Genomic DNA, 24,941 nt, shown 5'->3' with positions numbered 1-24,941 from the left:
GTATGAAGCAAAACAAAGGGAAGTTTGAGTGGACGCCTATGGTACTAAAGCTCTTTGGCATATTAAACGGAAGATAACTGATTCTTGTTTTTCAGCCATAGATTTTGATTCTGTGTTCGAGCTAGCAACTAGGAATTGACGTCACATGTTGGTATTGATGGAGTACTTACGCAAGGTCACCCCATTGCCTTCTACAATGTTAAACTCAACGATGCTAAGCAGTGTTATTCCACCTACGACTTGGAACTCTATGTCCTCATACAAGTATTGAAGCATTGGAGACACTATCTCGTTGATAAAGAGTTCATCGTATTCAAATCTCATGAAGCTCTAAAGCATCTCCATTCACAAAAGTCAGTGTGCAACCAACATGTTAAATGGGTTCCGTATCTACAGGAGTTTATGTCCGCCCTCGAGTATAAGACTGGAAAAGAGAACATTGTTGCTGACGCCTTGAGTAGAGAAATGTTTACATTACACACTTTCATAGCCCATGCTATGAGTATTGCCAATATCCAGGATGAGTATGCATCAGACAAGGATTTCTCGACCATCTACCAGATAGTGCAACAATTTGAGAGGGATCCTAAATACTCACTCCATGATGGTTACCTATTCTTGGGGACACGAACTTGCATTCGCGCCTCATCCCTATGGCAGCACCTTTTACGGGAATTGCACAACGGGCTTGGTGGACACTTTGGTTGTGACAAGACTCTTCTACAGGTCGCCGACAGATATTATTGGCCACACCTCTTGCAAAGTATGTAGAACATATTATCAAGCGAATTTATTAACTAGCCAAGGGAACTAAGTAGAATACGGGTTTATATTCCCTACTACTCGTTTCACATACATATGGGCATATATAAGCATGAACTTTGTGCTAGTCTTGCCCCTCACACGGGAACGACACGATTCCATACTCATGGTGGTTGATCATTTCTCCAAGGTGGCACATTTTGTTCCATGCCATAAGAATTTCGATGCTAGTCACATCCCTACCATCTTCTTCAAGGAAGTTGTACGGCTACACAGGTGGCCAGAGTCGATTGTCTTTGACAGAAATGTCAAGTTTATGAGCTACTTCTGGGAGACCCTATGGATGAAGACCAAAACAAAGCTTCAATTTCCTATAGTCTTTCATCCATAGACAGAGGTCAAGTTCTTAACCAAAGCTTGGGTAACTTGCTATGTTGCCTAGTTCTTGACTATGAAAAAACTTGGCTTTCCATCCATCGCATCGCTGAATTTGCATATAATAATTTGATGAATAGAACTATGGGTTGTACTCCATTTGGGATAGTTCTCGGAGTTCAACCAAGGTGCCCTGTTGATCGTGTACCCCTTCTGCCTCACACGCATTCGTGTTGAAGCGGATGAGTTTATTCGCCATAGCACTGAGGTCTGTGCTGACTTTCGTCCCTGTATTGCCATTAGCAATGATTCTTGTAAAGTGACGGCTGATCATATCAACATTTTGTGGAGTTTCAGTCTGGAGACATTATGATGGTTTGTATTGCTCTTGAAAGGTTTCCTCCTAGCACCAACATGAAGCTCCACCCACGGAAAATGGGCCACTATAAGGTCCTTAAAAGGTAGGACCAAATGCTTATGTGCTGGAATTGCTTGTTGATGTGACTGATCTTACTATGTATTTGGGTCACCACTTGGACAAAGGCGATACAGAGCATACTTACGATTACCCCAATTTACTCCACCCGTTGAGGATAAAATAGAAGATGTTGTGGATGATATATATGCTACCACTCTGAAGGGAGGTGGTTACCATTCCTTCCTTCTCAAGTGGAAAGCCCGTCCAAGAATTCATTGCACCTGGATACACGCTGATGACCTCAAGTGTCTCAATCCGGACCTGTATGAGCACTACATTCCCCTTATCCATTCATGATGAATACGAATTTTTTCAAGCCGGGGAGAGCTGATGCAGATAAATAGTATGATAGGTACTTTTTAAAGTTCCAAAGGAAGAAGAAGCACTCTTGACTCAGTGCTGTAACTGAGTTAACTTAGTCCTTGATGAGCTTTAGTTAGTCTTTTATTTCTGTTTTATTGTAAGTAATGGGCTTGGCCCATTAAAGCCAGTTCCATATTGATATATTGTTTGTTATTTTAAGCATCTTAGGTAGCCCAGAATAGGAGTTAGGATAGCTCTACAACTCTATTTTGGTTTCCTATTATGTTTTACTTACGTTTTTTTTAGAGTATGACTCTTATTAACTCTAACTCTATTTAGTTGTTGTTTGAGCCACAAGGTTCCCAACATTTTTATGAATAAAGAAATTAGCTTTTTTTTTTGCTATACATAGCTGTGAGAGACAGATTCAGCTTACTATGGGAGACGGCATCAACCTCCGTCGGACTTTGAGATCGACTGGAGGGAATCTGGTCTAGGTCAGGTGGGAAATCTGATCATATCCCCTTCCTTTATTCTTCTTTTTCTGCCCTATGGTTGCATACCTAAGTCCTTTCATTAATTTCCTTTGGGATTCATCAACCTACTACTAAGAATTTATCAATCTATTCATTGGGAAGCTTGCTAGAAATTGTTTACATCAGTTATTGACTGTTTTTACAAATGGTGGTACACTGGTACCCCTGTTTTGAGCATAGTTGTCATGGCGTCGCCATGGCGGCATATCGCTAGAGAAGTGGCATATTGACCACCGATATGGTTGATGTAAGAATATTGACTGATATGGCCTCCATGTCGTCGCCATGGCGCCGCCATGAACGCCATATCACGACATATGGCCATATAGGGCGACGTGGTTATTTCAAATTATAAAACTTAATTTTTTAACAATAAATTTTTTTAACCATTTTTTATTTTAATGCTTTTTCCTTAACATAAAAAAAATTAAAAAAACATCAAACAGAAAATACTAATACACTATTGACTAATACACAATCACATATTCACATCAGCAATTTTTAAAAAAAATTTAGATGAGTAGTTTATTAGCTTTATTCACTCGATATAAATTACGTTCTTGTAATTGTTTTTTTGTTTTGTTACTTTTGTAGTCACTTTCATATGAATCATATCTCAACTCTCATGATTTTTCAACTTTATTATCAACAGGACTATTGCTATCAATTATTTGATAATCCATGATTTCATATACACTAATGGATATTACACTTTCATGAATTAAACCATAGTAAATTAGTAGTACACTTTCATGTTAATTTTTGATGTTATAGGTTATATATTATAGCATACTAAATGACATTAAAAATAGAGAAAATAAAAAATATAACATGGTCGATATGATGATCGCCATGGCAGGCGGCATGTCGATATATCGACATGACACCCCTCCACCGACTTGGATCGCCGTGACGATGCGACAACTATAGTTTTGAGTACATTCCTACTGCACATAGGAATCTTCACTTAAGGGCATCTAGCCCTTGGATTGGACTGATATTTGGAAGGTTTGTTTCTCACTCTATAGGAGACAATCAATCCAAGTTTGGTTCTGATCTAACTACTGGATTAAGAGTTATTGAAGTTCCTAATTTTCTCATTTCTCACTTCCCATCTCTCATTTGTTCATTCGTCTTACTTTCAGTCAGTTTTACCGAATTTGTTTTGTAAGGATCCTTGTAGCCGAACCCATTTAGTTGGGATAAGGGGCGACCGGAGTACTGTGTGACCGACGTATTCCTTTAAAGCTTAAAGGAAAGTTCTGTAGGACTGTTATCTGACCGGCTATGATGTATGGGGCTGAATGTTGGGCAGTTAAGAAGTGCCATATAGAGAAGCTGTGTGTAGCAGAGATGAGGATGTTAAGATGGATGTGCAGCAAAACTAGGAAGGATAAATGAATGATCGTATTAGAGCTGATTTGGGAGTTGCCCCGATCAATGACAAGCTTTGAGAATGTCGGTTGAGGTGGTATGGCCATGTTCAACGGAGGCCTAGGGATGCCCCAGTAAGGAGCAGTGATTTGATCCAGATTGAAGGAGCTAAAAGAGCTAGGGGGCAGGCCTAAAATGACCATAGGAGAGGTTGTAAGGAATGACATGTGTAGTCTAAGCCTTGTAGCAAGTAGGACCTCGGATAGAGCCTATTGGTGGTAAGGATCCATGTTGTTGACCCCATTTAGCTAAGATTTTCCTGAGTTCCTGGGCTGTGCCTCTTTCCTGTTACTTTCATTTCTCATTTCTTCATTCCTCTTACTTTTTGTCAATTTTTTTCCAATTTTGTTTTGCAAGGATCCATGTAGCCGACCCCATTTAGTTGAGATAAGGTTGAGTTTGTTGCTTTTTTTTTTTTTTTTGGTAAATGGAAATAAAATGCATTCATATATAGAAATTTACAGAAGGGTTCTGGATACAAAATGTTGTTGTTGTTGTTGAAGTTCCTAATTTTCTCCTATTTTGTCTAGCCTAATCTAGCCATCAGATTTCTATCATCTTTTGGAGATTCATTCCACCCCATCAGGCCATCCTTCGACCAGTACTTGGGGATGATCAGACCCTTGAATCTTAAGTTTTTAAATTTCTCTAAATTTTGATTTTTGAGTAGCTATTGTGGATCTTGTGTATTGAGTTGCAGCCTAACACCTATTGGTAGGGTTTGTCAACTTCATTATATATCCATATCTGTGTCATATTGTGTTAAAATGGTTACTCTGGGGATTTACTAAGTGTCAGAGTATCAGAGTATGTACAATGTTATTACAACTAGAGAGTTTCTTTTTCTTTGAAATAAGATGAGGAATGAAGGAAGTTAAGTTTCAGTAACACTTCTCTAATGCACCATGTATTTTTAATTGAGTGTTGTTGAAAATTGGGTATGCTATATAAACAAACATTGAATGGAGTGGGCACAGTCATTGGGTTGTTGGTGCTCTGTTCTGTGAATCAAGAAACTTATCCCTTATTCAGAGGCAGACATTGTCATTATACCCCTGGAATTGCCCAAATGATGTTAGTACAGTTCAATTCAAGATTGGTTTTGACTACAGATTTAATTGGATCTGCTGCACAAATTAAAATTTCTTTTTGGCGAAAAATTTCTGTAAATGGATGTGGATGTGTACAGCATATAGGCTATCCTAATTTAGTGCAGTATAATGTATATTACATCTAGCATGACTGCTAAATCTATTTGAATGCTTCATTGCAGGATTGGTATCTGATTGTAGGAAGTGTTGCACAGAGGATTCAGATGATGCCTCAAACAAGGTGTGATTGTGTGAATTGTCCTATGTGGATAAAGGTTCCATACTTGTAGCCAAGTACATGTGTTTTGACTGTGTTGTTTCTTTTTCCTAAATGTTTTTGTCTTACAAGTTCGTGGATGAGCATATCATTATAATTTTATGGTCTTAGTTTGAGATGTTTGTCAATAGCTTGTTTATATTACTTGTTATATATATCTCAGACTAACAGAAAGTGTACACTGTGCATTAGATAGCAGTGGACAGAGGGGATAAGTATTTCATGTTCATTGCAGAATGTTTTTTTTGTTTGCTTGTTCTGTAGAAAAATATTTTGTATCATATACCTTAGATAGAAGCATTTCTGCTAAAGATGCCCCAGAACCCTAATTTGAGAGATCTTGTGACCAAAAATAAATTCGTATATTATTTCTGAGTAAGAGTTATTCTTTTCCATTTATTTATGCATTAACCAACTCCTATTCCTGTGCATAATCATCCAGAATAAAGTGGCTTCAAAATTGTTTTTTAACAGGGGTAGGAAATTGAGTATGGGCAACACAAATATATCTGGATTTGAATTCCTAGAACTTGAATCAATGTTATTGAAGCTGGATGAGACTTTCTTTAGGAAGGAGGAGATACAGGGTCTGGAGGAATAGCTGTATTGACCAATTTTAAGTAAAATCTTTCTTCCAAGAGATTTAGGCTGGGGAACCCTTTCCTGTACAAGGTTATATGGAAAGTGGAAACACATTGAGTGGCTGATGTAGCATTATCATGGCTGTACCAGCATGACCCAATCTGGACACCCAGACCAAGACAAAGTGGTCCCAAAACTGGCTTTTGGTGCAATGGGGGTTCGTAGAGGATAATATTGTAATTTTTTTTTTACTTTGTTTTATTTTGGGGTAGATTCATAAGAGATAGTTTCCATTTTTCAGTTTCCTAGATTGAATCAGTTTCTATTTCTTGTTTTGGATTGGAGTCTTTGGTTCTTATATATATGCATGTAACTAACACAATTAGGATGGAATGATCTCTGTTTTGAGTCTAGTTTGTTGGGTGCGAGAGTTGAGAGGCTGACTCGACTGTTGAGTTGTCTTCTTCCTGGTACCCTCCTATCAGGTACGATTAGGGATGTAAACGGATCGGATTCGGCTCGGATTTACTACTATCCGAATCCGAATCCGTTTACCGAATTACCTATCCGAATCCGATCCGATATCCAACGGAAATTTAAAATCTAATATCATATCCGAATCCGGTTGCTTATCGGATATCCGGATATTATCCGATCCGAAAAACTATCCGTTTAGTTCCTTCGCTGGCTATTTTATCTTTTGCTTGTTATTGCTTTAGCTGATCTGGAATGAAAATTCCTATAATGAAATAAAGAACCTTGCAGTATTGTTTATAATTGTTCAACTTGAAAGATAATAGTGGGGCAAGGAAAAAAAAAAGAAAGGAAAGCTGGGATAAATAAAAAATGCTTGAATCAAAATTCTAGTTATGGCAGTCACAGATATATAGGTTACAGAGAAGAAAGAAAATGCCTTGCTCTTCAAACCAGCAACAAATAAAGTTTCGAGAACTGCAACTGAATACCATACACAGAACAGAGAGTGGTACCTTCGACAGGATTGGTACTCAGAGCAGAACCCACAATCGAAACACCTGCAAGCTTTGATAGAGAGAACTCCTTTGTTAGGAACCCAATCAACTCAAAATTTCAGGTGAAGGGCAGTGACTCGATTCTCCACCGATTACAGGCCTTTGCATCACCAAGTATCAACATCCTAGTGAGATTTGAAGCTCTGAAATCACATCTGGCGACATCACAATTTCAAGGTTTTTCGAGGGGTCGAGTCTCATAGCAGAAGAAGACTTACAGAACAAGCACTTGGGGTTTGAGTTGCTCTAAGGTGGGGAATCTTAACCCTAAAGCTTGAGGAACAATGATTGGTGAGGAAGGAGTTGAACCAGAATATCTGGGGCTGCTACTACCATCCAGAATGGAGCATAAAAAAAGGAAACAGAAAAATAAGAGAAGAAGAAGAAATCAGAAGAGGGAAGAAGAAGAGTAGAAGAAAGGATGCAAGAGAGCAGGGGGGCTCAAACAAGCAATCAACCATGAAGACGATTCCCTTCAAGGCGCAATTCCTTCTAAGCATTCCACATTTGTTTCCTGAGAGTTTCAACATTTTCAGAAATTGAAATGGCACAAAAACACACAGAAATTAAAAAAAAAAACAGCACTTACTGTGCGGATAAGTCCTCTGGGGCAGAATGAATTGATGTGGAAGAGGAAAAGAGCGACACAGTGACACTGTGACAGTGGGCTTGGAGACTGGAGAGTGGAGAGAGCGGCGGAACTCGGTTAGGGTTTGGGAGAAGAAGTAAGAAATGGAGAAGAAGATGAAAATTGGAATTAGGGATGAGTTTGACTTTGTGAGGCCGTGAGGGTAAAGTGAATTCGATTAGGTTAGGGTGTGGGAATTGGGACTTTGGGTTAGAACTTAGGATTAGATTGATATTGCCAAAGTATCCTTTTAAAAAGTGTTTATAAAATTTTTAATAGGGGTGATATAGTAATATATCATATGTTATTATATATTAAAATAATCCTATTTATAATCGGATAAAAAAATAACCGGTTATTATCCGATCCGAAATGGAACTATCCGAATCCCAATCCGATTATCTTTCGGACAGATTCGGATATTATTCGGAAACCAAAATTCCGGATTCGGAAGCCCCTAAACGGATTCGGACGTGGATCGGATACGGATTTCGGCTATCCATTTATCCCTTTATTTGTTTCTTATCCTTTAGATTCCATTAAAATCTTCTTCCTTCCATGTTTTTGAATTTCTGAAACTTACCCACACTTACCCTGTTCTAGGCTTCTAGCGGTATTATAGGACCCTCACGAACTTGTTTGATCTCCCTCATCCTTCCTCTATTCTTCTCATACCTTGGGCATATACTTACCTACCATTGGTGACATCAATTCCAGGAGTTCACCTCCTAAAACCTTTTCTGCTGAGAGAACCTAGTCTGAAATCTCAGCTGGTCTTGCTTCTACCGCCAGGTAATTTTCTGTATTAAATATTAATTTCTCAGTTATTCTTTCGGGTGGTTATGAACTGGATTCCAGGAGGTATTGTGTTAGGAATCTTCCCTTGAAATTTCAGATCAATCCGAAATTCCGAACTTGTTTGAGGGAGAACCTCATCCCGGTAGCTGTCAACATAAGGTCAATGCAGTGGGCTGCACATGGAGTCCAAAACAGCTAGCACCAATTGTTCCTCATCAATTTCTCCCCAGCCTTCTCAAAGTTGCTGTCATTGTCTGTCACAACTTGGACAACATTCTCTACCCCCACCTCCTTCAACAACTTGTATATTGACTTGGCATCATCCTCTCCTTGGATGCATCCATTTAATTATGGAACACAGTCCTACCATCATAGTAAACCATGAAGTTGATGATAGACTATTTAGTAGGTCCAATCCATCCATCACACATAATAGTCACACCGTAGTCTGCCCATGTCCCTTTAAAGGTCTGTATATACTCCTCGAGCTCCTGTCTCTTCTGGGGAAAATAGACATTCATAAGCTTGTATGCGGTGGGCCCCTTCCCTCCTTGTCTAGCATTGGCATGTGCTAGTATACGGTGGTAATAAAACCACAACACAACATTGCACACTTTACCCCTCTAGTCGGACCCAAGGTTCAAGGTTTCAGTTTCAAGCCTGGTTTCGACTAGGCTTGAAATATTTCATGAAATCGGAACTGAAATATTTCACGAAACTGCTATATTTCAGTTGAAATTTGGAAGGTTTCGGTTGCTGGTCTCAATTGATAGTTTCAAGGCTCAAATGGCCAGATTACTTCTAAAGCTTCTAGTAAACCCTATTTTATGTTCTATAAACACAGTGGAAACCTTAGGTTGTAAAAATACACAACCAAAATGGTACTTTGGCTTTGGTCCCTTGGTCACTAGTGTATGTTGTATGCTGTACGATGTTGTATAGACAAAATTTAGTACTAGAACACTAATAATTCAATTAAAACAACTAAACTTTAGGAGTAAATAAACATAAATTTAGAAACCATTTCGTAATCAAATGTTATGCATGGTTCATTACAAAGATAAAGGAAAAATCACAAAAAACTGAGGTTTTCTAGGAAGTTTTCCTCTTTGGAGCCAAAACTAGCGAAACGACACCGAAACTCGAAACATGGTTGAAAATTGAAATTTCATTGAAACTGCGCAATTTCGATTGAAACATGCACTTTATAGTAAGGGTTTGACCGAAAAGATACCGAAATCCGAAACCTGGTCGAAATTTCACTGAAATTGCAAAATTTGACCGAAACATGGTAAGACCCAGGTATCACACCTAGTATTGTTTCGTTGTCGAAACTGAAATATTTTGCGAAATTTGAAACGTTACCATATGTGGTTTAGCTTTCTTTGTCTACTGCTTTGAGTCCTGAACCGCAGGAACTTGCACAAGGAGGTCAATGACATCCTCATCTATTGGGGCTGGGTCTCCCCTCATACTTTGTGATCTTTGGTGGGGCAATTCCGTCTGCTTCTGGATCAAGATTTGGTTGGCCACGATATTGCCACGTCTGAAGATTCCGATCAGGCAGTGGAGATTGACGAGCATAAATATGTGTTGATATGCGTTGACGCATGTTGGGAAAGATTCCTCCGCGAAATCTGTGGTTGGTCAGGTGTATCGATGATCATACACCACGAAACATTGAATCAAAGATGTCATATGTGGTTGCTATGGTGTAGCACCAGTGCAACATGAAGTGTAGTTTGATTCCCTTTGGTGCAACATGATTTGATGACACAGAACTTCGGTGTGTCATCTCACATGGAAGTGGTGCCCAAGGAGATGTGACACTGTGTTTCAATGGTGCACTATGCGCACCATCGTGATTCCAAATGACAGGACACGATTTAATCTGAGAGGGTATTAGTAATATTCAAATGGAATATTCCCATCCAAGGGATCTTAGAACATTAGAACTTTGGATGCAGATCCGACTGCCCAGATGAAGCTGTACACTGACGATCCAATGTATGCTCAAAACGTGTCAACTCACCTTTCTAGAGGTGCTACTCCGATGTTCCGCCCGTGCATGGATGAGAAGATACATGTGCTCAAAGATTCCGGGTCGCAACTTTATATTGGCGCATAGTTTAATACTATGGTCTGTGATGCGATAGCCTGCCTTGATTCCATGTAGTGTGACGTGCCATACGCCGTTGAATATTCCAAGGAATATTCCCTTTGGAGCAACCTGATTAGCTGAACTTCAAAATTGAATATCTCCCTCATTTGGAATCCATTTGGGGTGTTCCAAATTGCAGATTGCTCAGCTCAACGAGCTCTACATAGAGGGAATGAAAAAACACAGAGGTTGTAGCCTCTATGGTGCGGAAAATCGCAAAAATTCCTCCCCACTTGATTGTTCGCATTAACTCCCATCCTTACCTATTTGCTTGCTTGAATGGACTCCATTGAAGTCTATCTTGAGTTATTTCAGTAAGGGAGATGAAGTTTATTGCATAAAAGAGAAAGAATAGAAAAGAGGAAGGAAGAAAAAAGGGAAAAAGAAAAAGGAAAAGGAAGGAAGGAGAAGGAAAGAAAAGAAGGAAGAAGAAGAAGAAGAAGAGTATTGCCAGAACAGTAGAGAGAGAGGGATAATGGAGATAGAAAGGGTAGAAGGTCAGAGAGGAAGCTAGAGGGTAAGAGGGGGAGCGGAAGAATGTCTAAGAGAAGAGAGGAGCTTCCCTTATATAGAGGTCGGATTTCAAACATTTTTATAAAATCCGAATCTTTGCTGACGTGGGGGTAATGTCAATGAATAGTGACGTGAGCAGTGACGTAGGGCGGCGAGCACTGTTCATGGGTCTATGGTGACGTAAGCAGACGTCGGCTGGGGTCTGCAGTTAATCAGACTCAAGGTTGATGTCGGAATCTACGCAGCGAGCTGGAGAGAGGTTCTCGGCAGCCACTTGTTCAGCAAGTTCATGGGCAGTCATTTCTTCCAGGGCTTCTTCGACTTCGGCAAGGAGAGTAGCCGGGACATCTAACAGAGTGAGTGTCTGCAGATTCTGGACTAACTCAAAGGAGGCGGCGGCAATTTCATCAGGGATCTCGTAATCCATAAGAAATTGGGTGACAAAGATTCGTCGGCCGTCGGAGACAAGGTAACGGTACTTGGAGCATCCGTTGGGGAAGATGAGTGTCAATGCTTCTTTGTGTAGAGCAATGAGGGACTGTTTGTACAGCTGATCAGCATGGATGAAGTGGTTGGCTATGGTAGCTGCTTCGTCTTCATTGGTGATGAGGGCCGGTTCCTGAACGGTGTAACAGGACGCTGGTTGGAGGTGCTAAATCTGATATGGCTGGTAGAAGCATTCTCTATGTCGCCATCCCAAAGTACTGGTAATGGTGAATTCGAGTCCACCTGAGAATCTCCAATTGGCAGTAGCATGGATGACCATCGTTCTGATCATCATGGGCAATTGGTCTAGGACAGAGGTGCAGTCACTAGAGAAGACTAGTTGACCTACGAGTCCCCATTCAACAGCAGCAATACTCCAGGGTTCGTGTCCGGGGTAAAAAGATTCATCTTCTTCTGACTCAGACTCAGACTCAGAACCTATTCCCCACAGTACCCCCACTGTCGGTGAAAGTTCTAAGCGTAAGATGGACGACCAAAACGACCATCTGGACACTGATGAGGATTTCCACCCTCAGACAGGCCAACACGAAACCTTCGGTCACGACACTGTTTTTGCCATAGAAACAGAGGGTTTATATACCCGTAAAGATGACCTTCATAAGTATGGGTTAGCTTCCGGTGGAACATACCTTGACCTTACCAATATAGCCATTAAAGATTGTGATAAAGCAATTAATGAATGGGCACAAACTTTCGCCATTCTCATTGCAAATAATAAGGCTCTTTGGAGTGCAGACAAATTCCTGGAATACCTTAGTGGTTCACTCCAAAGAGATGTCCTGCAATTTATTAAAAAATTTGATCAAACTGAAGAAGCCAAACTGGCTAAAACCACCTTGTTAACTCTCCAGAAAAATTTTGAAAATTTTTTGGTTGAATTTACAAAAATCATTAAAAGTGAATTTTGTGGTTTTCACTCTCCTAACAAGCTTGCAGAAGACGTCAGTTTTAATTTAACTAAGATCAAGCTTAACAATCTTCTTGAATTTGAAGCTTTTTCTAAAAAATATGAGTCTTTACCAACTGTTAGATAGCTCAAAATCTGCATATTGGAAAGACCAGTTTTTCTCAAAGTTACCCCCACCTTGGGATGAATTATGCCATTCTACTTATCCAGCTTTTATCAATGACTCCAAAAGCGCTGATACACTTGGAAACAAAATTAATTTTGTTTTCAGGCATATTCTGGATCATTGCCTTAAAGCCTGAGCAGCCAAAGCTCTTAAACACAAGATCTCCCCAGGTTTGTGTAAAGATCTGCTCAATAACGAATTTGAATTCGGTACCAAGCCAATTCATCATCGTTCTCATAAATCTAATCCAAGTCTCGATATACCAAACGGTATCGCTTGAGAAAATATAATTCCAAGGACTTTCCCGTCAGACCTAAGAAGACGTTTACCCACAAACGCTTTATTCGGAAAAAACCCCCTTACACAAAATCATCACGGGACAAGACAAATTGCACCTGTTATTTGTGTAATGAAAAAGGCCATTTTGCAAATGCATGTCCCAACAAAACCAAAAATGCCCGAAAAATGATTCGTTATCGTGACGAATTCAATTATGAGGTAATTTTCTTTTCTGAAGTTTCAGACCCCACTGAACTTCTTTATGAGTTAGTCTCTGAATCCGACGACCAAACGTCTGACGACGAGTCTGATTTTATTTTTATGGAAAATGAGACACATGTACCTCCTTCAAACTCATCCATCCCTATTGAGATCACGCCTATTTCGGCCTCTGAACTCGAATCTGTCGCTCTCAATGACCTTGTGAGAGAAGACGTTTCTTTCGACCCCAATCTCTTTAATAAAATAAAAGAGGTTACTCATGATGAGGTTTACAAGCTATCCAAGCTTAGTAATCTCTGGTCTCGGCGTTATTTTGACCAAGCTTGTGATAATACCACTGCCCAGTCTACTGATGACGTTAGTCTTGAAATTTCTTTGTTCAACCCTGACCAAATCAAACGATTGGTTAAAAAACACCCTAAGTTGAGATACATACACATTGGTCTCATCCAAGTTGAATTCACTGCTATTTTTCGACAAGGTATCGACACCCCCGTTGTTGTTGCCATTTTCGATAAGAGATTCCTTCAAGAGTCACTCAACGCTCTTATAGGTAGAATCGAATCCAACCTTGTTAATGGTTCGGTTTGGTTCAAACTCAAACCCAATTTCTTTATCTCTATTCATGACCCTAATGTTTGTGATTCTGTGGTTTTGAAGATTAAAACCCAATGGACCGGCATGAAAGCTGACTATCATAATCTTGCGGTTAGTTGGAAATGTTTACATGAGTTAACCAATGTTACCTCTACTAAACTTTTGCCACCTCCAGATAAACGGTTTGTGGAACTTTTTGAACCACGTCCCTATGAGCACGAGATACAACCTCGAGTGCTTAACTGGCATGATATTAAACTCCCTAGCGAATGGTTAATTACTGATATTTTAGATACTCCTCAAAATATCCGTGAAGCGCAAGCACCAAGGTTTGAACTTCAATCTTCAGGTAATAATCTTTACTTTAAAAGATGAACACCTGTCCCTAGCATGCTACCGGCTGATAGACCCTCTACGTCTGGCCAAGGTTCAACATCTTTTCGAACCTCAGCTGCTACACCTTCCCTACCCCGGTACGTACCAAACTATGTACCAAACTATATTAACCCTCGGTTCTATAAAGGACCACAAAACTCCGATTAACCTTCTTCTGATAAAGACACAAATTCAGTCGCTGTCATTACCATCTTCAACCATTATATTACTGAAGATTCCGATATTATTTTTCAGACACATCAAAGTCCGAAAAAATATACTTATGTCCAAGGACATTTCTCTTTTCCTGGATTCAAGCCTTATACCCTTGATATCCTTATGGACACCGGGGCCACCGGTTGTATTTGCAAACACAATGCAATACTTGGCCATTATTGGCAAAAAATGGACGTCCCAGCCTACGTCAGTGGCATTTCCGAACCTTCGACCACTTTAGAGTACAAAGCTCTAAATTACCCTTGGAAACAGAGATTTTTTTATTCCCAAAATCACTTGTTTTCCTTTTATGCATGGTGATTTCATTTTAGGAACTAATTTTTTGTTTAATTACATGCCTATCACCATCCTCCCTCGTATCTTTCAACTCCAGTACCCTACTGGCCCTGTTGAGTTAAAATTACTCACCTCTCACTCTTCTAAATGTGACAATGGTTTAATTCAAGAACCTATTCTTGTCACTACTGAGGAACACTGGCTTCTCACCCTTCTAAAGCCAAATTTTAGTAATCATCCCCTCTTATGGTGGGATAAAAGCCCCCGATTTTGTTCTATCAAACTGGATGCTCCACACAAGATCATTCGTGTCAAACCTATTCTTTATCTTAAAACAGATATTGAAGAATTTGATAAACAGCTCCCTGAGTTACTCAACTTCGGACTCATAGAACCCTCTACAAGTCCACACTCTTGCCCCGCTTTTATGGTACGCAATCATGCGGAAATTAAGCGTGGAAAAACTCGAATGGTTATAAACTACAAACGTTTAAACCAGAACATTATTTTTGATGGATACTTCATCCCTCGAAAAGATGTCCTTATTCACCAAGCCAAAGATGCCACTATCTACAGCAAATTTGACTGTAAATCAAGATTTTGGCAGATCAAGCTAACTGAGGAATCCAAACCTCTTATAGCTTTCTCCACACCCTTTAACCGCCATTTTCAATGGAAGGTTATGCCTTTCAGTCTCTGTACTGCACCTCAGATTTTTCAACGATGGATTGACTCTATCTTTGGGAATCTCTCCTTTTGCGTGGCTTACATTGACGACATCCTTATCTTTTCCAAAACCCGCAACGAACACACCAAGCATCTCCGCATTATTGGAAACTTATTCCTTACAACATGGAATAATCCTATCTCCTACTAAAATTGAATTAGAGAAACCCCAAATCAAATTTTTAGGATTAATTTTAACCGATCATGGACTCCAACTCCAAGATCATATTCTTATTAAAATTAGGGATTTCCCAACAGAACTCACTGATAAGAAACACCTTCAACAGTTTCTTGGAATCCTTAATTATGGCCGTAATTACATCAAAGACCTTTCTACCCTAGAAAAACGTCTTTTATTGAAATTACAGAAAAATGTTGATTTTCCTGGACTCGCACTGACACACAGACAGTCCAAGCTATCAAAGACATGATACACAACTCGTGTCCCACTGTTTATTTCCCTCTTGCTGGTGATCTCTTAATTCTTGAAACTGATGCTAGCAATGAACATTGGGGATGTGTATTAAAAGCATGCCCTCTTAAGAATCCCTCTGATGAGCAAATTTGCGGATACAACTCCGGCAAATTTACCCCAGCTCGAATTAACTATATGATATATGAAAAGGAAATCTTAGCAATCGTTAATGCTATCCAACGATTTCGGATTTACCTCCTCCCCGAGAAATTTCTTATTCGCACTGATAACCAGGCAGTTAGAGATTTTCTCAAAACTAACAATGAGAAACTAATTCCCGAAGAATTAATTGGTACAACACAATTAATCAATATTCTTATGAAATTGTACATATTAAGGGAACTGACAATTTTCTTGCTGATTATCTTAGCAGAGATGAATCCGCGCCGTCCTCCCGATAAAGGTAAAGGTAAAGTGCCTGTGACACCACATCGCACTCGCAAGAAAGCCACCCCAGGCTTACTCCCTACCCCTCGTCCTGGTGGAATCCTCATACGAGAACCCCAGACAACGCCAGCAGCATCTCCTACCCAAAGGCATGCTCCTAGCTACACAAGAATTCCGGTCACCACAACCGAATTCTTCTGCTCCCCCTCTTACCCTCTAGCTTCCTCTCTGACCTTCTACCCTTTCTATCTCCATTATCCCTCTCTCTCTACTGTTCTGAAATTTGGTATCAGAGCCTTAGTACGCTCTCACCTTTTGTAACCGCACTCTACCCCAAGAGTATAGAATTTGCTAATGAACGTTGAATAGCACTGAGGATCGACCTCCGATCTGCTGCAGAGTGAAAGAGGAGAACTCATCTCCGACTACTTGTAATTTTGTAAAGGTATATGAAGAATTATTCTTAAGTTTCCTTTTCTTTCTGTTTTGGTTTTATCCGACCTTGCCTTCTCCGGCAACGACATATCACAGCAGAAGTCTACCTGCGAATTGGTAGATCGATGAGGGTTACCGCCTTTGAGTGCAGCGATGGATCTTTTCTTTGATCAATAGCACTTGCTTTGCACACACATCTTCTGGTACTATCCCTCAAGGACGGATTCTCCGCTAACGAGTGGTGACGTACGAAGTTTTAATTTTATGATTGTTTTTATCTTAGTGATTTCCATGGCCATATATTCTGTAGTGGTGGTGATGTCCTGCGAAACACTGGTTTGCAGAACCTGAAGTGTTTGGACCTTTGTCCTACCGATACTATAGAACGGGTTTAGCCCCCAGGAAATTATCTTTTCTATTAACAATCACTATTATGGCTTCCCCTTCCCCTTGTTATGGTGATCCATCTTTACCCTATGAACATGGCACACATGCGTTACCAAATGATGTTAGTATTAGCGGCGCTTTAAATTTTTTAATTGATATGTCATTAGATAACCAAGAAAAAATCAGGGGGTTTCAGACACTGGAGGCAGAGCTTGTCGTGAGATTTTCTATACTTTGTAGCCTGTTAAATTTGATTCTGTATTATATTGCCATAGACCTATGTTATATGGGATTACATTGTAGGGCATTGGGCTAATACTTTGTAGCCTGTTAAATTAGATTTTCTATACTTTGTAGCCTGTTAAATTTGATTCTGTATTATATTGCCATAGACCTATGCTATGTGGGATTACATTGTAGGGCATTCTTATAAGCCCAATCTTGTTATGTATTTGATGTTCATTGGGTGTTGGTACTACCTAAACTGATCTGCCGTGGGTGTAGCCTCTTGGTTTTATGCCTGAAAATTTGCCTTGGGTGTAGCCTCCTAATTCCATGTTGGGAAAATAATGTAGAAGAAGTTCAACTAAGAACCACTTTACAGTAGGATCGATGATAAGCCAGAATTGATCCTCAAAATTGATATTCAATTTCTGGACAAAATAGGAGATCGATCACTATGTTCAGCAGCAGATTTACTCATCGATCACTGAACTTGTAAGCAGATCACACAATAAAAAAAAAGAGGAAAAAAATAGAAGATAGGATAGAAGGAGGATACTTTGGATTGAACCTCTCACTCTCTCCCGGGTTTCTCACCCACGACCTCTCACCATACCTGTCTCTCACAGCTACATGGCTAACAACCACTTTTTTTTTTTATCTCATCGTTGGCTGATCAATACAGCCTCTTGCCTTTATTTATAACTAAGGCATGATTACAAGTAGTAACTCCCCTTTTGGCTACTGGAGGATTACAAAATAGAAACCAAACGAAATTAGAAACTAAGTCTAACTAAAAGGAAACAAAGGACTGAATAGAAACTTAAGAAAATAAAAACTTCTAAATAAAAGCTAAGCCTACTTTCTAAATTTGAAATTAGAAACTAGTACTAACGAACTTGTTAAAACTGAATTTAGAAACTATCTAATCTCCTATTACGACTAACCTGGAAACTAAAAATAGAAACAAGGTAAACTAACATAGCTAAATAAAAATAGGAACAAAGCTGTCCTTATCTTGTACTCCATGCATACTGTCCATATGTGCCCCCAAATTACCTTTTCACCTGAATGGTAACTTGGGTATTGTTCATGTGAACAATAACTTTTTTATTATTTTTATTTTTATAAATTTCTGTCTTGGTCTTCTTCATGCTTCTATCTGGACTGGGGCTGCCTTATGTGATGGTCCATTGAACCAACAAAAACCTGCCACATCATTAGACCAGGCTGCCTTTCACAGCAGTTGAATCCCACAACTACACCGGGCTGGTTTTGAGGCTTGTTTCTGCGGCTACACATGGACCTATGATCTACATCAGAAAATAGTGATGAGTATTTGCTGAGCCCTGTTGGGCATTACTCTGTGCATGTAGGAAATTTGTCGAAACACGTATATTCTGTGTTATGGATGTATGTCTGTATATTTTGGACTGCTTGTCTGTAGGATAGGTGTTCACACTGAGTAGACCTTGCCACATGAATTGTATGCTTGCCTGTGATTGTGAGGAAAGGTCTGTCACACGATTGTGTATGTGGACGTGTAATGTAGAAAGGGTTCAAGTAAGAACCACTCTACAGTAGGATCAATGATAGGTTGCAGCAGAACATCAAAATATCAACGAAATCAAAATTAGTAACTTAGAGAAATAAAACCAAATCAGCCACTAGTTTGGATCCAGACTTGGATCGAGTGGAGGGTATGAGGAGAAGGCCTTGTGCTCCAAATTTCAGCCCATTATGATGGCTGGTTGCTGAGATATGAACTGGAATCAAAATTAGAAAGTTTGTCGAGATCTTACAAACCTGTGGAAGTCTGGTCACCAAACCAGGATCGAGTGTAGGCCTGGTGTGGGGAGTTTATGCTCCAAATCTCTGCAGAAACTGAGGGGGGATTATGGAGTTGTGGGACCTTGAAGTTTGCAACCAAACTGTAGCAGAAACTGGAATCCGCAGGAGTGAAATCTCCTTATTTGACCAGCAACAAGAGCAGCAGCACTTAGAAGTGTAAAGGGGGTCTCAGCAGTCTTCACTCTTCAGTTGATATCCCCAGAAACAGCAACAGTCACAAGCAGCAGCAGTAACCAATAGGGAATCGAGCAGGGTAGTTTGCAGGAGCAGCAGTAGCAGTATTTGGAATCAATTGACAATGGATTCTGATCTTCAGGTTGAGTTCTTAATGAATTGTTGTAAACACAAACAGAAGCAGCAATGGAGATCGAGCAGGGGTAGGAGAAGAAGGGGGGGGGGGGAGGCACCCAGTTAGCTCAGCTGTTGCAGCAAAGTGGAACTCCCATACTCGATGACTAAATTGGCCAGAAGATTCTTTTCTCTAAATTCTGATTTTTGATTAAGATGTGATGCCTTTTAATAGCTTAGGCTAGCTTACAATAGAATATAAACATTCCAAATAAGAACTAATCTAAAATAGAAAATTCTAAATCCTAACTAAAGAGAAGTTAACTAAATCTACTTGGCTTTATAATTCAGCCACAAAATAGAAACTAAAACATATTAGAAACTACTAAAGTGCACCAAATCCAGCTGACTGGTCGAAGGATCCTAGCAAAGTTGTGGATCATCTTCCTCTCAAAATTGGAGAGCATCTTTGACTAGTCAAGGGGGATCCTTGTCACAATCGTGGGGCATCTTGGACCCCTGGCCCTGCTGGGCTGGGTCGAGCTGGTCCATCTCTGGCCCAAAGGGGGGGCCTGGTCCTGTCTCTTCCTCTAGCCAGAATCTACATCAATGTGTGCTTGAATGAGAGTTGCAGGGTGTGTGTATCAGCTTCATGCAGCATTGTAATCATCAGCTCTTGGCAGCAGTATTTGTGACTGTAGTTGTGTGTGCCTAAGTCAGGGTTGCTAGGCTCTGTGTAGTTGTGTGACTGTGCATGAGATAGAACAATATTAGTAGTTGTGTTGAGTGCCAAGGATATCAACAAGTGAGCTGGGAGGTGAACCTGTTGAGGGAAAACTTTTAGAGTCCAGAGATTCACCCTTCCTCTCAAATGGCCATCACTGTTCAACATTTCAATCTGAATCAAATCACTCCTCCGTATTGGGACATCTAAAGGCCTCCGTTGCACATGTCCATACCACCTCAAATGACATTCTCGCAGCTTATCATGTATCAGAGCTACTCCTAAATCAGTTCTAATGATCATTCCTTAGTTTATCCTTTCTAGTTTTACCACTCATCCATCTCAACATCCTTGTCTCAGCTACACTAAATTTATCTATGTAATATATATTTTCTACCCAACATTCAGCTCCAACATCATTGCCAGTCAAATGATTGTCCTTTAAAATTCCTTTGAGGTTTAAACGAATACATCGATCACACAACACTCCGGACACACCTCTCCACTTCATCCATCGTATTTTAACTCTCTGTGTAACCTCATCCTCTATTTCTCCTCCCTTATTTATGATTGGGCCCAGATACCTAAAATAATCACTTTGCGGTATCTCCCTCTCGTCAATTTTCACTACCTCATTGTCCGTCCTTTTTGTCACAAAGTTACACACCGTATATTCTATTTTTGTTCTACTTATCTTAAATTCTTTTGAATCCCAGGTTGAAAAGGTTTATCCCTAATATATGGGGTTCTACAATCCATATATTCTGTTTTTGTTCCTTAATTTCAACTTGGCGTTTATCCCTGCTTTAATTTCATCTACCAAAACAATATCATCAGCAAAAAACATGAACCAATGGATCTGATCGTGGATGTCTCTAGTCAATTCATCCTTGCGATACCAAGTAAGAATCTGAAGTTTATTCAGTTTATCTACTATTTTCCTGCAGGTTATTTGAAGGCATTCTTTATACCAGAAAATTAAGTAGTAACAGAATTAGCAACTATCTACTCAGATGGGGTAGATATTCCTATTGAGGGTAGGCCTCTTTGGGCTGAATAATACTCCAAAAACCCAGTCAATTCTGATGGCTGGATTGAAAGACGTGAGAGGATTTCAGGATTAGAAAGTAGGATCACAAAATAGCAACAACAAGCTATAACCAGATCCAGCCTTTGGATCAGAGAAAAATTAATATCAAAGGAGAAGGCTGAGATGGGTAATACTCCCTCAAAATCTGGACTGAAATTGGTGGTCGGATCTGAAGATATCAAGGCCTGAATAGAATCTGCAGAGAACACCACACTCCAAATGCCGCAGGCTTGTATGGAGTCTTCAATGCAAGTTCTGATGGAGGACTGAGAGAGTACCCTTCTATTGTCCAACAGCAACAAGGGATGTGCAGAAACAGTACTTCGATGTCTCTCAGTTGTAGGATTATTGCAGGTCAACAAAAATAGAAACAAAAGGAATCTATGGAACAAATAACTGAGTGTTAACCGCACTTCAATAACACTCTTCAGATGATCTTGGACACCCCCCCCCCCCCAAAAAAAAATAAAAATAAATCTCTGTAGCAGTGAAATTCAATTAGAAACAAAGGAAAAGATAATAAGAAGTATATGGTTGAGCCTCCCACTCAAACCTAGGTCAGAACCCCACTAACCCACCTAGTCTCCCACTAGGGTTTCTGCATCCCACAGACCTGCCTCTCACAGTAATAGCATAAATCCATTATTTTCTCGAACTTCAATAGAAGCCCCTCCGTTATTTATAACGAACTATCATCAATTACAAAAAATAGCAATTCCCAATGATGTGATGAGATTGCTTGGCTGCCAATAAAACTGAAGAAGGATACTAACTTCAAAATAGAAACCTGCTGGAAAATACAAAGTCGTACCTATCTAGTTAATGACTCAATAGCCATACAACAAAATAGAAAGTACTAAAATAAAAACTAAGATATAGTATCCTATTTTGGAATGTCAGAGTGGTGCATTTGGCTTTGCCTGACTTCCTATTTAGGAATGTCGCTTCCAATTTATTATTCACAGATTGGGTGGATTATTATATTGGGAAATGTGCAAGAGATTGTAACCAAGGTTCAAAATCTCAGCAGGGTACCCTATTTTGCCCCCTGCTGAAATTGAAATATTTCAATACCCAGTGCACGAGGCTCCCGCCACTGCAGGGTCTGGGGAGGGTCATAATGTACGCAGACTCGAACCCATGACCACTTAGTCACAATGGAGCAACCTTTGCCGTTGCACCAAGGCCCACCCTCAGTGAAACAGAAAAACTATAGCCAGTTGTCATCTGCTGTTAGACTTACTGTCATGCATTCTTTTGAACAATTGTGACTTGTGCACTTAATTTCAGACTTGTAAACCCTAACCTGGCCTAACCAGTGCACTTAATTTCAGACTTGTAAACCCTAACTTGGCATAACCATAGTACATCCCTCCCTTGCAGTTTCATTATTTCATCTCAATATGAGCCCTAAATCCTTAATTTCCAGTTATCATAGTTGCCCTAGGACGCTTGTTTACTCCATAATGCGATCTATTTTAATGCCCTGCACACCTTGGCTTATTGGTTTAGGTTGTATTCAACACGCATACTCAACGCTACTAAGTCCTTTCCCAACTACTTGGGTTGGCCTGCTGCTACATCTGGATATTGACAAAGCATCAAATCATAATGGACTACAATGGTTCTTACCAACAATACATGTGTTATGTTTGTGTGTTTTGAAAAAAGGGTTCGCCAACAATGTTGGGATATGGGTAGAGTGGATCTTTTGTACTTTGGATGAGTTTTTTGAGAGGTAAATGGCAAGTACATGAAGATTTGTAGACACTATTGCCTAGATACCTTCGTAAGGAATTTAATCGGCAGCATATAATATTGAGCTGGTTAATTTTACAACTTATTTTTATGGTAGGTGTGGTTATGATTATCATTCCCGATTTGAATCTTCTCTTAGCATTTGACAGACACCTGTGTGCACCTGCAGATTATCTATGCTGGAGGAATAATAGAGGTGTGCCCGAGGAAACTACCATTCTATCCTGAAATTGCAGGGTTTCTTGAGGAAGAGAAGGATCAATTTCCTTCTGTCAAAGTTCAAAGCGTTTTCAATTCTCCACCAAAACTTATCATGTTGGATGATGATGGTGAACAAAAGGAAACCATTAGGTCAGTATTTCTTGTTCATTTATTCTGGCTCCTATGAGTTACTGAACCTCATTTACTAAGACATAAGGGCTGTTTGCAAGAGCCTGAAGTCAGGCTATGATGGTTGTTTCAAGTCGTGCTCTGCCATTCAATAACCATCTGGAGCCATGTTTTGAAGACTCGTATTCCATTGTCTTCGAAACAAGGTTCAGGTTCCTTATTGTCAGGACCTAGAAACAAGCTTTGTGTTCCTTACCGAAAAGGTGGAACATTCCTGAACAACAGCCAGAGTCTTATTTTGGTAGCTCAACATGGGACCCATTTTACTGGCATTTGCTTTGGCTGTCACACTTCTAGCAATTTAATGGTGTTTTGGTGATATAAGCATAAAAAAATAACCTATGGTAGCCACTAAATATCACCATGGAAGTGCTAGCTGTGAAACTGCAAAAGCAACCGTCAGTAGCTCCTGGATATTCTGTTACTAGCTATCTATATGCCTTGCTCAAGCCAGAGAACTAGATTTTTGGGCTAGTCCTGGTGGATCTGGCATGCCAGATTAATGTCCTTTTGAAGTGCTTATTATTACAATGGGGGTGCATTTTTTTCCCTTAAAATATCTTTCCTCCACACATGTATTACAGAAAAATTTATGTCAACTTAAGTTAAATGCTGATTCTATTGGTTCTCATATTTCATCATTCTTTAGAAATCTTTGAATTGTGTTATGTTCTTGGCAGACTGGACAACTGGAAACGTGAACATATACGAACATTCCTGAAGGAGAAAGTGAAGTCTGGATCATCTGCAATATGATAGGAGAAGATTCTGCTTGAGTTTATCTATTCTTTGTTGCTGCAATGTTCTGATTCTGTCTTTTAATGAGAAAGCTGGTGATTAGTGATTAATAGGAAAAGAGGGACTTTTGTGTTCTACTAATATAGCATTCCCAAAATTTCTCATGTTTGAGGACGACTTTAAAGATAATCATAGCTCCATAACTATGGCAATCTAAAGCTTGTTTGCTAAAACTTTCCACAAATTATTTCTTGGGGCAGGGTTCCCTCTGCCACCCATGTGCAGTTTTGGGTGTTGGAGGGGGTTATTACAGGAAAGTCAGCAAATAGGGGAGGGAGTGTATGGGACATTTTAAGGGGGTGGTGCTACAGTTTTTTGGTGGGTGAACTGATGCCAGAGTGTAGTCTGGATTTTGTGCTGGCATCTTGGGAAACTCAAACCCTTATTTCTTTGTTTGACAATCACTTAGGCCTGTTCTTTTGGGTTAAATACTTACTGATAACTTGATTATGCTCATCTCTGTAGATTACTGTTTCTTTCTCACCATCATGCATTTTTTTAGGGAATAAAATGGGATAGGGAAGACACCACTCAAGCTTGGGTGTGACATCAAGTTGGATTACTAGGTGGAAAAAGTTGACAATAACAGAAAGAGTAGGTGCTATTAACTATTCAAAGCCTTAAAGAAAGCAATGTTTTGGTAAAGTAATGGGTTGCACTAATGGGGTGTGAGATGGGTTATCATGCAGGAGGGGAAGGGGGTAATTTCAAAGGGGGAAGAGAGAGAGGGAGAGAGGTGTGCTAGTTTATGGTACTCACGTAGTGTACCTAGCCTTTTCCCATTATAAATTTAGGCCAATTTTGGCATGATTTTTATTTCGATTTTGGATCGATTTCATGAAATAATCAAGAAATGGATTTTTGGTTAAGAAATT

The 24,941-nt window shown here is 39.7% G+C and overlaps 1 protein-coding gene across 1 annotated transcript in view; it reads left to right on the top strand.

Annotated features, from left to right (window-relative positions):
- LOC122656881 (selenoprotein F) overlaps positions 1-24,170 on the top strand; it is a 36,711-nt gene extending 12,541 nt beyond the window's left edge. The window contains exons 2-4 of the mRNA XM_043851569.1: positions 5,162-5,220; positions 23,048-23,229; positions 23,949-24,170. Coding sequence (XP_043707504.1) covers positions 5,162-5,220; positions 23,048-23,229; positions 23,949-24,024 — 317 coding nt within the window. The 3' untranslated portion in view covers positions 24,025-24,170. The remainder of the gene's footprint in view (positions 1-5,161; positions 5,221-23,047; positions 23,230-23,948) is intronic.
- Positions 24,171-24,941: the final 771 nt, after the last annotated feature.

This window comes from Telopea speciosissima, chromosome 3 (assembly GCF_018873765.1).
Source record: "Telopea speciosissima isolate NSW1024214 ecotype Mountain lineage chromosome 3, Tspe_v1, whole genome shotgun sequence".
Taxonomy (NCBI): Eukaryota; Viridiplantae; Streptophyta; class Magnoliopsida; order Proteales; family Proteaceae; genus Telopea; species Telopea speciosissima.
Note: the sequence above shows the minus strand (reverse complement) of the source record. Positions and strands in the feature narration are given on the sequence as shown.